General features: G+C 27.5%; 1 protein-coding gene across 3 annotated transcripts in view; it reads left to right on the top strand.

Moving 5' to 3' along the window:
* The window catches only part of LOC129969661 (protein arginine N-methyltransferase 3-like), a 42,374-nt gene that overhangs the window by 21,294 nt on the left and 4,547 nt on the right, over positions 1–16,533 (top strand). The window contains exons 1-7 of one of the 3 annotated variants that reach the window (XM_056084315.1): positions 5,253–5,405; positions 6,228–6,475; positions 8,372–8,477; positions 11,542–11,692; positions 12,720–12,888; positions 14,153–14,340; positions 15,893–16,119. In XM_056084315.1, the coding sequence (XP_055940290.1) occupies positions 5,360–5,405; positions 6,228–6,475; positions 8,372–8,477; positions 11,542–11,692; positions 12,720–12,888; positions 14,153–14,340; positions 15,893–16,119 (1,135 nt within the window). In that variant the 5' untranslated portion in view covers positions 5,253–5,359. Of the gene's footprint in view, positions 1–5,252; positions 5,406–6,227; positions 6,476–8,371; positions 8,478–11,541; positions 11,693–12,719; positions 12,889–14,152; positions 14,341–15,892; positions 16,120–16,533 lie in introns of those variants that run through there. The other 2 variants (XM_056084316.1, XM_056084317.1) reach the window with 2 other exon arrangements.

The raw sequence follows: 16,533 nt of genomic DNA on the forward strand, positions 1-16,533 counted from the left end.
CATAAATTAACTAATAAAGGCTCGAAAATAATAGAGAAATAAGAATTATTTAATTGCTGCATCATATGTTGAATAATTACTTTCATATAGTTTTTATACTTCTGTGCATAAACATTAGTTACTTGTATCGCTGGTATTATTAGTAATATTTATTATTATTAATTAGTATTAGTAGTATTATTAGTAATATTCAAATAAAACAATTATATTAATAAAAATTAGGTCGTGTTAATATTCACTCGTATCTTCCATAAAACTAATGAAAGGTACAAGGTTTGAGCCAAATAAGCGAAAACTACACTACTATGAGTGCAAAACATTGCCAAAAAGATGCCAAGGCTTAAACCAATCAGAGCACGTCGGGTTTTTTTTGCCATAGACTTAGTCTGTACAATTTGCGAACTCGCATTTTATATTGTACTGTATCATTATTATTATTTCTATTTAAACATCAGATTATCTGTGACTGTGATACAGAACGTTTACGCTGTCTCCTTCTTCACTTGTATTTATTTTTTTCTCTGTAATATTTTCATGTGCTCAATGATTTTCAGCAAATGATTAAAATAAACATTTTTTTTTTAGTTAAAACGATGGAAACGCATTTTTTAAAACAAATTTATACCTCATTGTGAATTAAATTCTAAGAAATTAATATCAATATTTAATGTGGAGATTATAAATACCCAAATTCCGTAGGCTCATTTTCTGTCTGTGTGTGTGTGTGTAATAATATCTCTTAATCTAATTTAAATCATAATTTCCTAATTTTTTTCTTAATTTAGCCGATATTAATTTCATTCTAGAATTTTCTCTTATTTTCTGATCTAATTCCCACTTTCTTTTATTTAACTAATTTTCACGCACTTTCTATAAAACTGCTGAATTCAGCAGGTTCTCACGCTCCGAGGAAAAAAATTCTTTAATGCTTGCCTCACTCTTTTAAAGGTACCTAAATTTCCCTTTCCCAAGTCTATACGTATCAAATAAATCCCTATCAGTTAAATTCCTATAGTTAAAATTTTAATGCTAAAAATACATATTAAATTTCATTGGTTTAGTTTTGAGTTTTTGAATTTGTTTTGTTCACAAATAATAAGACAAGTCCACAATGTCACTTTTCGGATTCAATGAAAAACTAAAACGTGAAATTCACTAAATTCTCAATCTTTTTACTTTTCCGTGCTCGAAGAATCGAGAACATACTGTAATCAACAAGAAATTCGAATTCGTTATTTTGATGTTTCCCCATGTTTTAGACATATCTGTATTAGAAAAACATAGTTTTGATATTATATCTATATTTCTGGACAAAGATAGCACAAAAAGGCGTGAGGCTAGACTATTGAAATTTGGTATATACTAGTTCAAGGTATAGTTTGTTATACAAGAGGCATTTAAATGAAAAGGTACGAAACGACACTGTGTGCATAAATGAAGACTTTATTCAAAGTATACACCGTAAGCCTGAGCACAACGATCCCATTGATTAACGAGCAGAAGGATTCCTTTTTCCTTCAGAGCGTCCTTGAGGCCATCCGAGTTGAAGCGCTTCCTTTTCATACGTTTTTGCAGCGGACCAAACACATGAAAATCACAGGGAGACGTGTCCGGGCTGTAGGGTGAATGGTCGAGCTGCTCCCAAGTCAACTTGGCTAGTTTCGCATGTATGACCCTGGAGACGTCTGGACGCGCGTTATCATTGAACAGAAACCACACCCACCGTGAATAGCTCCGGTCTTATGTTCTTGATGGACCTGCATAGTCTTCGGAATGTCTCGCAGTACACATCGGAGTTAAAGGTTCTTCTGTGCTCGAGGAAATCAACAAGTAGTGAACCCTGGACGGCGAACTCAAGGATGCTGTGAAGGACTGGGTCTCGTCACGGCCACAGGAATTCTGGGGAAAATGAATCCTTCGGGTCGTTAATCAATGGGATCGTTGTGCTCATGAATTTATACTTTGAATAAAGTCTTCATTTATACCTACAGTGTCGTTTCGTACCTTTTCATTTGAACACCCCTTGTATTTTAAACGAAATCCGTTCAAAAAAATGTCTGTCTGCTCGCTGTCTGAATATAAGTTAACATGACAACTGCTAACGAAGAGAGATTGATGGATAAAATTTCGTACGCATATTAAACATTAAAAATATAGATAGCTGTCTAATTTGGAACCCACATTCTTCAAGGGATCAACTTTCACAACCATGCCCTCCTAATAGCATAAAGTATGTAGTGGTAACATTATAAGCCAGATAACAACTTCCGGAGAAGAGAGTACTCTTTTGTCTAGTCGTTATGTTACTCGGCTACGAACCCTAACGTTGCGAGTTCGAACCTCAACCCGACATTGGTGACCCTGGTCCTGAATAAACGCATCCTTCATTCAGCTGTCGTGGCTCCATCTACCGGCAGCAACCACTCACACACGCTCGCCGTCACCCGCCATAACACTTGGCGCGATAACAACGTTCGTCGCTCGCCATAACACTTGGCGCGATAACAACGTTCGTCGCTCGCCATAACGCTTGGCGCGATAATCACGTTCGTCGCTCGCCATAACGCTTGGCGCGATAATCACGTTCGTCGCTCGCCATAACTGGCGCAATAAACTCTACCGACTCACTGGTGGGGGACTATTGTAGTGGTAACATTATAAGCCAGATAACAACTTCCGGAGAAGAGAGTACTCTTTTGTCTAGTCGTTATGTTACTCGGCTACGAACCCTAACGTTGCGAGTTCGAACCTCAACCCGCACAAGTATTATACAATATTTGAATGATTTTGTCCGACATTCTGAATACCGGCCAAAATCGTATGAATATTGTAACAATGTTATTGAGCATTTTGTGCTATTAGGCTGCACATGTTATTACTTAAAAATGGACTAAAATATACGAAATATAATAAATGAAATATTTTATGTGTGCAGTTGTAATTCTGTATCAAACTTTGGTTTAATTCTCTTGGAAACAAGGCGTCTAAAACACAAATTCAATTTTCAGGTATATGACTAAATACCAGGGATTAATGGCCAAACACTCGACAAGGATAACACGATAGACTTCGTAAACAGGTTACATTCACGCTAAAAATCAATATTTCGTAACTTTTATTCGCCAATATTACTGAAAGTATTGGTTCACAATTTTATACGGGGGGGGGGACACATAGATAACACTTTTATTAGAAATAATGTCGGAAAACTCTATGAAAACCACTCCTACTGATTTAACGCACAATTCTTTGTATTGTTCGAATATGAGAAAGTAAAAGATGCTTCTTACTCATAACGATAAATTTTTTCTTTTGTAGATTGCCATTTGAAAGAAGCCAAACTAGCAATTTTTGAATGAAGTGAACTCACAAAATCTCTCTTCCAATACTGCCCCAACTTTCATTTCTTATTATCTTTTGCTGTTTGAGATTATCAAGTTCTTTATTTTTCCAACGAGAGGCGAACAGTATAGAATTAAGATGTAATGTCGTGACAAACTTGGCTTATAATCCAAATTGTGCAAAATTTATGGATAATATGAGAGTATACAATATTATTGGAACTATTTTATTATCAAGGTAAATTCCAAAACATATTTAAAGGTCAAATGAAAGAGATTGCACTTGAGAAGTAATGCAAATATTTTGTCTAAAATAACGTGATAATATTTGAAATTTGGATAGAATGATTTTAAGTAATCAATGAAACGCTGATTCCTTTGTAATCTAAATATCAATTAGAATTACTTTATTATTAAAGTGTGAATGAAAGTTAATGCAATTTATGGGTAGTTTTCTAAATTATTATCCGTAGCGTATAATTCAGTTTCTTTTATTCTTCTATCAACATGCCAATCATTCAAAATTCTACCATTTGAAGTAATTAGTAAGAGTTTCAGTACAATATATTATATAATGCTATATAATATTTTACAAAACCGTGTAAATTTATTCAAGAGTATAGAATATTATGCAATGTTGCATAATTTTACTCAAAATTTTGAAAATAATATTATATAATATTTTAAAATTTTTACATTTTATACTGTTTCATTTTTAAGAACAGATTAAATAATATTACTATTGTAGATTTAGTGATATCGTACAATATTGCAAACTCTGCAGCTACTATTTTCTGCTATTTTGAGCTGAATGACTTATCAAAAGTCGAAGAAAATTTTCACCCTCCATACATCATATCATGAATATATATTTCTCATCCGTTCGAAATTTCTATGATGCATGAAAATTCAAAGAAAATTTTGCGAAATCGTGTGATAAGATTAATTGCAATAAGTATGACTATGAAAAAATTCACCTAAAAGTAAATTTAAGTAAATCAACAACCTGAATGCAAAGAAACTGCATCTTCATATCATTTCTCTTTTGATTGCATGAAAACTGGGAGATTGAACAGTCGATTCGAAACTTCTTAATATTATGAAGAGAATTGTTTTACAGAACTCTCTTCCAGTTAGGAGCAGTTTTACAAAAATTCTTCCTTATCGTAAAAATATTCCAATCATAGTGTTGATGGGTATTTTATGCTGATAGGGATAAATCTAAATAAAAGCTACTGGTATTATTTTGAATAAAACGACTGTTAATTTTTTGCTATATAAATTGTTGCTTTAATATTAACTTTTTAAATTTTACGGAATTCAGATGCACGAGGATAGAACTTGCCACCTTTGGTTCGTAGTCCAGTAACGTAATCACGTTACAAAAGCACATGCTCATGTAGCGTAGTTGTTAACTCGTTTATATGCTATTCGCCACAAAACTAATTAAAATGCCGAATAGATTCACCGATTCTGAAACTGTGAGATGCCACTCTTCATTAAGAAAGTGGGTGAAAGAATAGGATGGACCAATAAACGCCCACTCTGCTACCATCCCTTTATCCTCTTTTTTTGAGGGAGCTCAAAACTGTATTCTAGGACACAATGGAAAAGAAAATTTAGGAAATTTTTTTAAAATACTTTTCGCTATATTATTAATGGATTTATTTGTTTTATTTAGTTTTAAAGTTTAAATCAGATAATTTAGAAGCCTAATTTTTAATAACCAAATCTATATATTCTGAATACTTCAAAACAGTGAGATTTGAGATAATTTTCTTGCTACAAAAATAAATTTCAGAAAAATATGATATTCTACTCGTATTGTATTTTTAATTATTGTATATGTTATATTTTTATCTTTTCAATGTCATTATTAAGGATATAATATTTTCCCTTTTCGGTTTTTATGAAGTGGCTAAGCAATAGTTCGCATCCGGTCTACGTTCGAAATGCGTAATTTTTAATATCGATCGGAAATGAAGTGAAATTGCTTTTTCATTCCACATGCAAAAATTATGAATTCATCACCGCTTGTAAACAAAAGTGAATTACCGCAGTCAGGTAGTAAATAATATTTATGTATTTTCATTCTGTTAAAATTTTATTTCAGTATTTATTTTTCATTATTTGTGTGCAACTTATTCATGCCATAATAGTTTCTAAATCTCTGACCGGTTCTTTTTTTGTGTGCTAGTTTTGTCAGGAAGAAAGACATTTGATGATTTTAATTGGTAAAACTATATGAATCATCGTATGAATATTAAAAATTTCTCTGTTATAAAATAATAATTTCTATATTTAGTTTCGAGTATTTGAAATTTTTGTTGTTTAAGTTGATTGAATTGCTAAAATTTTTCTCCCAATAATTTTGTAGTGTTTTTTTAGTGAGAAATTATAGGTAATGTTTAATTAAACCAGTTGATGAAAAATTTTGATTTTAAATTAATATAAATTTGTATTTTGTGAAATGTATATTGGTTTTATTTTTACAAATGAAAAATAATATTTGAATGTTTTTTATTTCACGAAATTATATATGTAAAAAGCTTTTAAATTTAATTGCTTTCAAACATCTTTTTGTTTTCTTAAAATTTGATTTATGGATATTAATATATTTTTCACTCAAGTACCATAGTATATTATATAGTAAATTATTTTAAATACTCTACATTTTGTTTTTATAATTATTGAATAACAACAATATGTAACAAAAATAATGTGTCATGTAATTGCGAAGAGCAAAATCATGTATGTTGTTAAATATGGAATAAATGATGCAAAATGTACAAATGTTTTGTGCATTTAAATAGTTTATCTAATTAGAATAATGAATAGTTAACTAGTTAGAATGATATTTATTTCTTTTAATTTATATTTTTACAGACATAATGGACGGAGCAGAGGAAATTGATAGCTGTTCGGGCAGTGAAGAAGAATGGGAAGGCATGGATGAAGAAGTATCTCTTTCACATCAAACACTTTGCCTGTTTTGCTCAGAAGTTTTTAATTCTGCAGAATTAATGTTTGAACACTGTCAAACTCAACACATGTTTAATGTTGTTACTTACTTTCAAAAAATGGATATCAATTGTATTTCATACATAAAATTTATCAATTTCATTAGAATTCATGTAAGTAAATAAACTTCAGTGTTTTGAATATTAAAGAATTTTTGAAATAATAATCAGTATTGCAATTTGATACAAACTTTAAATAATGAAAGTACATTATTATAAAACTATAATTTCATTGTTTTGATTAAGTTATGATAACTAATTAAGAATATTATGTAATAATTGCATTTTTTAAATTATTATTACATAGGACTGTTTTATATTTATGCTATGTTTGAATTTTGTATAATTTCTAATTGCAAAGAAAACTCATTGTAATGTGATTTGGTTTCTCTTTTTTTTAAATCTGTATTAATGAAATAAATCTTTCTTAAAGATCATTTAATCATTAAAAGTTTTTAGAATTCATTGGATGAAATATTTTAATAGAAACTCTGAATTTATTGATTAAAAGTGAATTTAATACACAGGTTTTAAATTTTCTTTAACATTTTTTTCAATTTAAATTAAGAAAAGAATGAGATATTTTAATAATAATTTTATATATGATATCTAGAACAATAGAAAAAATGGAATAAAATAATTTACTCTCTAAGTAACTGAATTTATTATTTATTTCAAGGGCAAATAATTCATAATGATATACATGTTTTCTTAACATTCCACTTATAAATAATTATAGAGATAAAATTAAATACAAAATGTTTGATTAACTTGAAGAGCTGATTTTTCAGATCCTGAAGGCCTTGGATCAGAATAATTAAATATTTAAAGGAGTAATTTAAAAAAATGAAAAATTATCAATCAAAATGAGGTGCATAGGGATATACAGAATAAAATTCTGAGATTTACAATCAAAACCGAGAAATTTTTACTTGCCATCACATGTAGCCTTTATAAAGTAAGAAATAATTAAAGAAGACATATGAAAGTATAATCATTATAAATTAAAAACTACTAAAATCAAAATAAATAAGATGCACCCTATTAAAATATCATATCTTCCTTTCAAATAAAATACATATGCATAATGCCAAATGTAATTTTAATCCGCAGTCAAACTTCTGTATATCAAACTTGGAAGATTTGTGGGGGTAAAAAAAAAAAAAAAAGATACATAGAACTTTGAATGAATGAAAATACAAGTCTTTAATTTATATCATCAGGGGTGTTTGTGCTCCGGGGAAACCCCGGAATTCCGGGGATTTTGAACTTCGATACCCGGAAATTCCGGGGATCGTTGTTCAAAAGGAAGTAGGAATAATAATGAATTATTTATTTTGATCTGGGTAATTTTGTTTGCTTTGAAAGCAGAAAACGCAAGGTCAGTGTGTGTGGTGAAAACTTTTCCTTTCTTTCTCCAAAGGCAGTGATAATGCGTGAAAAGGGGGAAAAAACTTCTTTTTTGTTCTTTCCTTATTGCGAGTTATGACTCATTCCCCCGGTTCTCGGACATTCTCTTCTGGATTCTTTTCGGCAAGTAGGCGCGGTAGAAAAAAAAGGGAGAGACTTCGTTCGGCCAGATGTGCAATCACGTGACCTGGGTTCAAAGGTCTTAATTTTGCAAAATTAATGGTTATTAATTTTGCAAAAAAAGTAATTAATTGAACTTTTATAATTAGGTCATTCAATACTTCATAATCGTAATTTTTCATTTCCCCCCCCCCCCTTCTCGAAACTCCAAAATGTCAGTAGTAAGTCCGTAAAAGTTTCAGGGAATTTTTTGGGGTCCCACAAACACCCCTGTATCATAGATGACTTGTGGTCTTATGCAATTTTCTCTAACAGTGAATGTACTCAGTTTTTCTTTCTTATTCTCATTTCTTAATTAATCTTATGAATAAAATTCATGGGTGCTTTTTAATTGTAATTGCTACACATAATTTTTTATTGTAAAAATTTGTCTTATATGTAAACATTTGTCTTATCAACAATATCCTTTCACCTTTTCAGAAATTATCTTCTTCAGAAGTAATGAATATATCAAAAACTTCATGTCCTTGGTTAAAAGATGAATATATGATGCCACATAATGCTTCAGATCCCCTACTCACTTTTGGTAACTTTTCTTCTTGTTACTGAGACTTGTGTATGTTTTTTTATCAGTAACTAAATATGATGCATGATTCAATGGTTTTATTATTTCCATTTTTTTATTATTCAGTATTTTTCACTTTTAAAATATTGAAATAATTCATGTAGAATTTTTATCAAGAAATTTTGCAAAGAGACCTCAATGTTGATATAAACTCTATCAATTATTTTGAAATATTTTACTGCATTTAATCTCTTTTTTGTTTGTGCTTTAAAATTCAACCTTATACCTTAAATAGAAAATCCTTGTCTTGTCTTTTTATCATTTAAAACTAGCATATATTATTATATTATCTTTTAAAACAACTTGATTGTCTATTGAGGTTAACACTTCGTTGTATTTTCCCAGTGTAAATATATAAGCATTAATCTCTGGTTTTTCTAGTTACATCAAATTTCACCAAATGTTATTTGAAACATATAATTTAATTAATAGTTTTTGAAAAATGTGTGAAAAAAATGATTTTTTTAAAAATTAAAAATAAGTTTCAAAGAAGTGAATTACAAGAAGTATTTTATTTGAAAAATCAGAAGTGTTCTCTCTTTATCTTTTCAAGATATGATACATTTAGGATTTATGAAATTTAAGTATACATGCTAGAATGGTATCTCATTCCATTAATTAGTTTGTCTGAAAAATGGATGAAGGTCTATAATGTGTATGTAAACACACCCACAAAGCTGTACTTTTCAGTTAACTTTTTCACACTTACACATAATAAGCACTTTTTTCTTTGATAGATTTTATTTAAAATTTGGTACGGGGTTATAATTTTAATATATATATATATATATGTCATTTATTTTTATTTATGTCAAATTTCTGACTATGCAGTTCTCTGAAGGTGGCTAAAGCTGTTAAATTTTTTAAAAATTATTAGATTAGTTACTCAATAATTTCTTTAAAAAAATATGAAATCAGTAAATAACGAAATATAGAATTAACACTTTGTCAAGTATATTAGTCATGTTCCTATTGTTTCAATAAATTCTCTTAGTTATTCAAATATTTATAAACATAGAATGTATGAATTATATTGTGTATAAACATGGGTGACACATATTCATGAATCAGCCTAATTATCCCATGTAAGTCATGGCAAACAGTGCTAAGCATAAAACAATGTTTGCTAACCTAAAAAATGACAAAAACCAAAATACATTTTGGTTGTTGTCATTATTGATCAGACATAACACATTTCTGCATAAGTGCAGATTTCAGTGTTTTCAGAATAGTTATCATTCTTGAGAGCATTTGATTTTCTTTTTATATTATAATTTCATAATATTTTTTATGTCTTAAGGACTTTTCTTTTAATTTATTCATTTATTGTTTAATTGTACTTTTAAATTATCACATTTATTTTACTTCTTGGTGCTTCAGTTTGCTCAGTTCATTATTTTAAACTTTTGTTCCAGACTTTGTGTCATGTTTGATCAATAGATGGTGTAATTGTTTTACTTATGTTTCAGATCAATACCAGTTACGTGATAAATTTCCATCTGCTTAACCATGTGATACATTAGGAATTTTATTAATTGATAATGCAAAAAAACATTAACATTTTATAATTAATGATAAAGTAATCTGTATGTAAGAGCGACAGATTAGTATATTGAGTTATTTTTATACTTCATCTACAAGAAATTCAAAATTTTGGGTTATGTTTTCTGAGGTTTCCAGGTTGAAATTTTTCAAAACGAAATTCTTTGATATAAAAAATTGTTCCTTTTAGTCAATATAGTCTAAGTTTTATATTGAAATTAGCTCATAATTTATAGTTACATTACAGAACAATTAAATTTCAACTGTAAATCAGTTTTGCCGTAATATTTGAAGGAGGCTGAAAGAAGCGGAACTCTTTTTGTTATTGTTCTGATTTGATTTTACTATGAAAAGTTTTCTGCTGCAAACCTTTATAAAAAATATAAAGATCTGTAATCTCCATTGAAATTATTAGCTAAAAATGAATAGTAGAAAATTAATATCAACTATCTATATTTGAAATAGATTATCATCAAATAGAATGAAGGCATCACAATTTGGTATGATGGATTGATGTTGGGGGAGATTACTCTTTGCATGTATTTGAAATATGATGAATTAATGATTGAGTAGATGTTCATATTTTTAATATTTTTAGAACTTTGTTGAGAGATTAAATTTCTTTACCAGTATTTTGTTAATATGTGTCATAATAAATGTTTCTTGTATTACCTTTTGCTATGATAATTTCCCAAGTCTGATAGAACGAAAATTAAATTGTGAATCATTAGATATTATGGTCTGACTAAAAGGTAACTTTTAATTTCAGTTTGCAACAAAGTGTTGATGAAAACAATTTAAAATATATTATTAATAAATTTTTGCAGAAAATTTTTTGTTTCTTTATGATAGTACTAAATAACATGCATTTGGGGAATCCAAACTTATAGTAGTCAAATCGGAAGTTATGAAGTGTCCATTTTCCTAACCTTGTTCCCTCAAATTTTCATATGTTTCATTTTTGTGTATTCTTAATGGTTGAAACCTAGCATAAAATCCTAGCTTCTTAATTTTTGTAAAGATACGTGTGAAATACTTGAGTTTTAAAACTAGAATTTTGCATGGGGAAATGATGATTTGTTAATTAAGATTACTCTTATTGAATTACTAGTTTTTTTTTAATGATTTTTTAAAATTATTTTAAGGAAGAAATTTTGCAATTTTTCCATCAACCCATTAAACTGTAACACTGAAAACTTTTCTTCTGTGAATATCAAAATAAATCTATGATGTCTTAACAAATTTACCGGCCCCAATTTTTGGTTTTTCAATTATTTTATTGTTTCCTAATGATCTGAACATTACTTATTGAAAGTTTTGATGAAAAATAGTAAAAACCAAATGATTGAAAAGTTGGGTAATGCACATTTTTAATTTTTTAAAATTCAGTAGTTGGAAATCCTTATTTTTTTAATTTATCGTATTCTGAAATTGAATTAAAGCATAACATAAGTACCAAATAGAGATTTTTTTTTCTTTGTAGATATTGAAGGGTTCATGAAGGAAAAAAGAAAAGAAAATGCTTATGAGGAAGTAGTTACAATACCTCAGTGTCGCTTTGAAGCAATATTGAGAAAGCTTCACAATAAAACAGTGAAATTAAAAAATGCACAAGACCGTATTGACAAAATGAAGTAAGTATTAAATTTATGATTAATATTTGTTAATTGAATTATTATACTTAGATGAAAGATAATAATGATTATTTTATATATATATATATATTCAACTTGAAAATAGATATTTCATTTCTTTGTGAAATAGGAACTTTAATTTTTATTTATGAAGTTATTTAATCTGATAATGGTGAATAAATTAACAATTTTTTAATAATTGAATCTGAGGAAGAAAAATTATATTCTATTTCATCTCTAAAAAGACAGCTTTACATATACATTTATCACATTTAAATATATTTATCTCTTAGTTCTATTCTTAAAGGAATTTGTAATTTAACTTCTTTTATTAAATGAAAATTAATAATATGTATAACTAAGCAGATAGATAAAGGACTGTATTTATTTTCAAATTAAAATGTTTGCTTTGTTTTGGTTTATTTACATGAAATTTAATAATCTACATATTGAAAATTTCTGATTTTATATAGTACATTTTTTTTTATTATCCTGAAAATGAACAATAATTTAGAAATAAAAATTATTTTTTTAATTCACAGTATTCAGGTAAAATTTAAAGAAAGAAAAGATATGAAAATACTATTTGTAATTCTTTGCTATCCTTTTCAGCATTACCACTTTTAATTTTTCTTTTCTTTTGCTCTTGTTTTGTGATTTTTAAATTTATTTTAATTTAATATGTTTTTTCATTTATCCTGTTACTATTATATGTAACATCAGGAGAAGGAAGCAAAAGCAATAACTATTAACAAAGTTCCTTACTTTTCTCGGTAGATATCCATTTTCGCCTATGTTCACAATCTTTGGAGCATTGAGTTTACTGTATTTAAAAATCATTTTAATATCATTTTTTTAAAAACAATGTTTTGTGCCATAGAAATGACTTTTTTAATAGCAATTCACTATACCATAATCAAAATTTATATAGTACAAGCTTTTTTTTCATTTGCATAAATTTATAGCATCTTAGTAAGTATGTTTAAAAAGAAGTTGTATATTTTATAGATATTGTATTTTTTTATTGATCCAATAGAGAAGCTGCCAAAACTGTGTTCCTTTGTAATAACCAACAGTGTTCTGGGATGAATAGCCGATCATCGTCTTACCAAGACAATAAGTCTTCTAATAATGATGAAGATAATTATTACTTTAGTACTTATGACCACTTTGCTATACATCATGAAATGCTCCAGGTAATTTATTTCCAAATATCATTTATTTTGAATGCTGTAATTTTTAATTGCTTTTAGTTGAAAGATATAAGTTTTTAGAAATATATAGTATTGCTAATTTTTGTAACCTAAAAGTTTTCTTGTATTATTTCTCAATCATAGCTAATATTATATTATATCTTTTGTGTAATAACTTAATAGGATATTCTTTTCCATGGAAACAATCTTGCATGTATCATATTCATTTTGTATTTTTAATTTGTATTTATATTTTAAAAGCGGATTTTATATATATATATATATATATATATATATATGAGGGAAAAATCAGGATTTACATTTGCTTTCAAGGCCTTTAATTTAATCAGTATGATTTTAGAAAATTTGCTATATTTTGCTTATTACATGAGACTGAAATACCGCGAACAAATATACAACATGGGATATATTCTGTATAATAACATATTTTGTTGGATAGGGCATGCATTACTGGACAAATTTAGGTAAATTTAAGCATGTCTCTAAATTATTTCCTAGTTAAATGCAAATCAATTGAATTATTAATTAATAAAAATATTTTCCACTAATATCTCTGAACGTATTTGTTTTATTTTTTAATAAATCTTATGTATTACTATATTTGTACCTCATAATTAAATGAGTATGCATTTATTTTTCAAAAACTGTGAAAAATGTTTTAATTTATCATATGCATAACTGTTGATAATGTTGTATGAGAAATTGTTGCTTTTTTTTTCTCACAAATTTGTATTATTTAATTTTTTTTTATGTAATAGTCCACTATGTATAATAAAATTAATTACATTTTAATCTTTACACATGAAAAGTTTCTATGAATTTGTCTGTTTTACTTTTTTTTAAAAAGAAGTTATGAAATATATCTTTTTGCATATTGCTTGTGGAAAGACATTTTTACATTTTTCACAGTATGTCACTTGAATATGGGTCATGAAAAGTACATATTGTGCATAAAAAAAGCCACAAGACACATAAGTCCACTGCAAAATACATCCAAGTGCAGTGTGTTAAGTTGCAAATTGGTGTGCAAAAGTCATTAACTACTTTGCAATCTGCACCTCAGAAGTATTTAGAATTATTTTCTAAATCTACCTTTAATATAAAATATATGGGCGTTCAATAGTTAGATTACCCTAAAAAAAAGAGCATTAATGTATATAAGAAGATTTAAATAAAATTTATAATTAATTAAAAATTGCTAATTTCTAAATCCTTTTGTTAATTTTTTCCCCATTGTGGGTTTTAGGATAAAGTTAGAACTCTAGCATACAAAGATGCTATCTTAAACAATCCTGAAGTATTTAATGGCAAAAGAGTGTTGGACGTTGGTTGTGGCACTTCCATTCTTTCAATGTTTGCTGCCAAAGCTGGAGCTTCTTTTGTTATGGGTGTAGACAAATCTGATGTGATTTTTCAAGCAATGGATATCGTAAGGTTTGTTATATTTATTTTGTGCTGTCATTTTTAAAGGTTTTGTTATTATTCAAGAAACAATAAAATGAACTTAGTTTTTGAATGCAAATAATTCTATTGATAAACATTTTTTCTATTTACCATATATGTAAGTATAAGATTATGTTATTATAGCATAGTATTAATTCTTTGATATTCATTAATTTGCTGTTAAGTGTGGATATTTTATGCTTCATATTTTTTGCAATAATCACTTAGCTTTCATGTTTTATTTATTTTTTAGTATATTTATGTTATTAAAGTTTTGCATAAAATGGAAGAATTTGAAATAAGGAAATAAAGCAACATTAGTTGAAATATTATTAAATTTACAGGTGCATGATAAGATATTTAAATCGTTATAACTTACATTTGGCTATAATGTGAAAATAAACTTGCAAACTAATATCAACTATTGAAGGAGAGGAAAAAAACAACTAGAATATAGAAATTCTATGTCAGATTCATCATTTTCACAAATATTTGCATTATAGTAATTGGCTTTGCATTTTACAGTATTTACTAAACATAAATTAACGAGGCATGCCCTCATGTTAACAAAAGATAAATGTCAATTTTAGGTGATAATCTTTTCCATATAAATGTGAGTGGGAAAAGCCTTTATTAACAATATACTGGTTAATTAAATTGAAACAATATACTGGTTTTAATTTTTTTAACCAACGTTTTTCTAGCGATGAGTTAATCATATAGTTAAAAAAATTCAGATATCTAATTTTGTTTTATTTGCTTGAAAATCCAACCATTTATTTTAGAGATGTTGAGCAATAAAAAAAAATGTAAAATTGTGCTTTTCTTTATGAATTTATTTGTGACTAACTTTGATGGATAAGTAGAATTTAACACTGAACAAGTATAACAGCCTTAAGCTAAACTATAAGCAAATTTTCTCTGATTATAATTGTATAATTAGGTGTCGCATAAGAGACTTTGTTCAAATAAAACTGTTTTATAGTTGCATTGATAAGTTATGTCAATTTTAGATAATCTTTCATAAATTATACAAGTAATTTTCACCCAAATCAGTTTAATTTTGTATTCAACAATTACCACAATATACCATTTCAAATATGACAAAAAAATATCTAAAGTGAAACCTATTAATTTTGCGAAAATCTATTAATTGTGTCAGTTTTCCTGGTACTTAGATCTGGCATACATAATAGATATTGAAAATTGATTCATCCTTATTATTCAAAAATCAGTGCTTGAAAAAATTAATTTGTTACTGAATGAAAAAACCTATGCAAAATATAATGAAACAGTTTATCATATTACCTACAACTATATTCTAAGATCTATATTCAAAGAAGTTCCTTATCTTGTATCAGTATTATTTTGAAATAGACTCACTTGCTAGTATAATTAATATTACAGATAATATAATAAATTTTCTGATATATTATTTGATTTGCTTATTACTATTATTAGTTTTGCATTATATGTTATTGCATTAATTACTTTCAATTAAATTCTACACCGAAATAAAAAATAACTGATATATTTATTTTAGAGAAAATGGCTATGAGAAGATAATTGACTTATTCAAAGGACGTGTGGAGGACATGCCAGATCCTGATCAAAAATTTGATATAATAGTTTCTGAGTGGATGGGTTACTTCTTATTATTTGAAGGTATGATGGACAGTGTCATTTATGCGAGGGATAAGTTCCTAGTTCCTGGCGGTAAAATCTTCCCAAACAGATGCACTCTATCAATTCAAGCTGTTTGTGACATAGGTTAGTATCTAGTCTTTATTGATGTATAATTTCATATTTATCTTTAGGCTTATTCACAAAAATATGGACTGAATTCCAAGCTTAAAAAATGATTTTATTAATATTTTATTCTATTATTTAGAATCAATTGAATTATTTTTATGACCCAAGTCTCTTCAAACTTGGGATTTTCATAAAAATTCTTTTGTTGTTGTATTTTAATTATTTAAGGTGATAAGGGATCTTCAGATTATATTTTTAAACTCTCGATTTATCAATTCGAAATCTTGCAGGTATTAAAAAGAACACAGTAAAAGATTGCGTATAAATTTTATTGCAATATGCTTATTTCTAAGTTGGTTATAATTATAATAATTAATTACAATTAATAGCATGAAGGATAAATATTCCAGGCATTGTAAAATTATTTGCAAG

The sequence above is a fragment of the Argiope bruennichi genome, chromosome 5 (genome assembly GCF_947563725.1).
Source record: "Argiope bruennichi chromosome 5, qqArgBrue1.1, whole genome shotgun sequence".
NCBI lineage: Eukaryota > Metazoa > Arthropoda > Arachnida > Araneae > Araneidae > Argiope > Argiope bruennichi.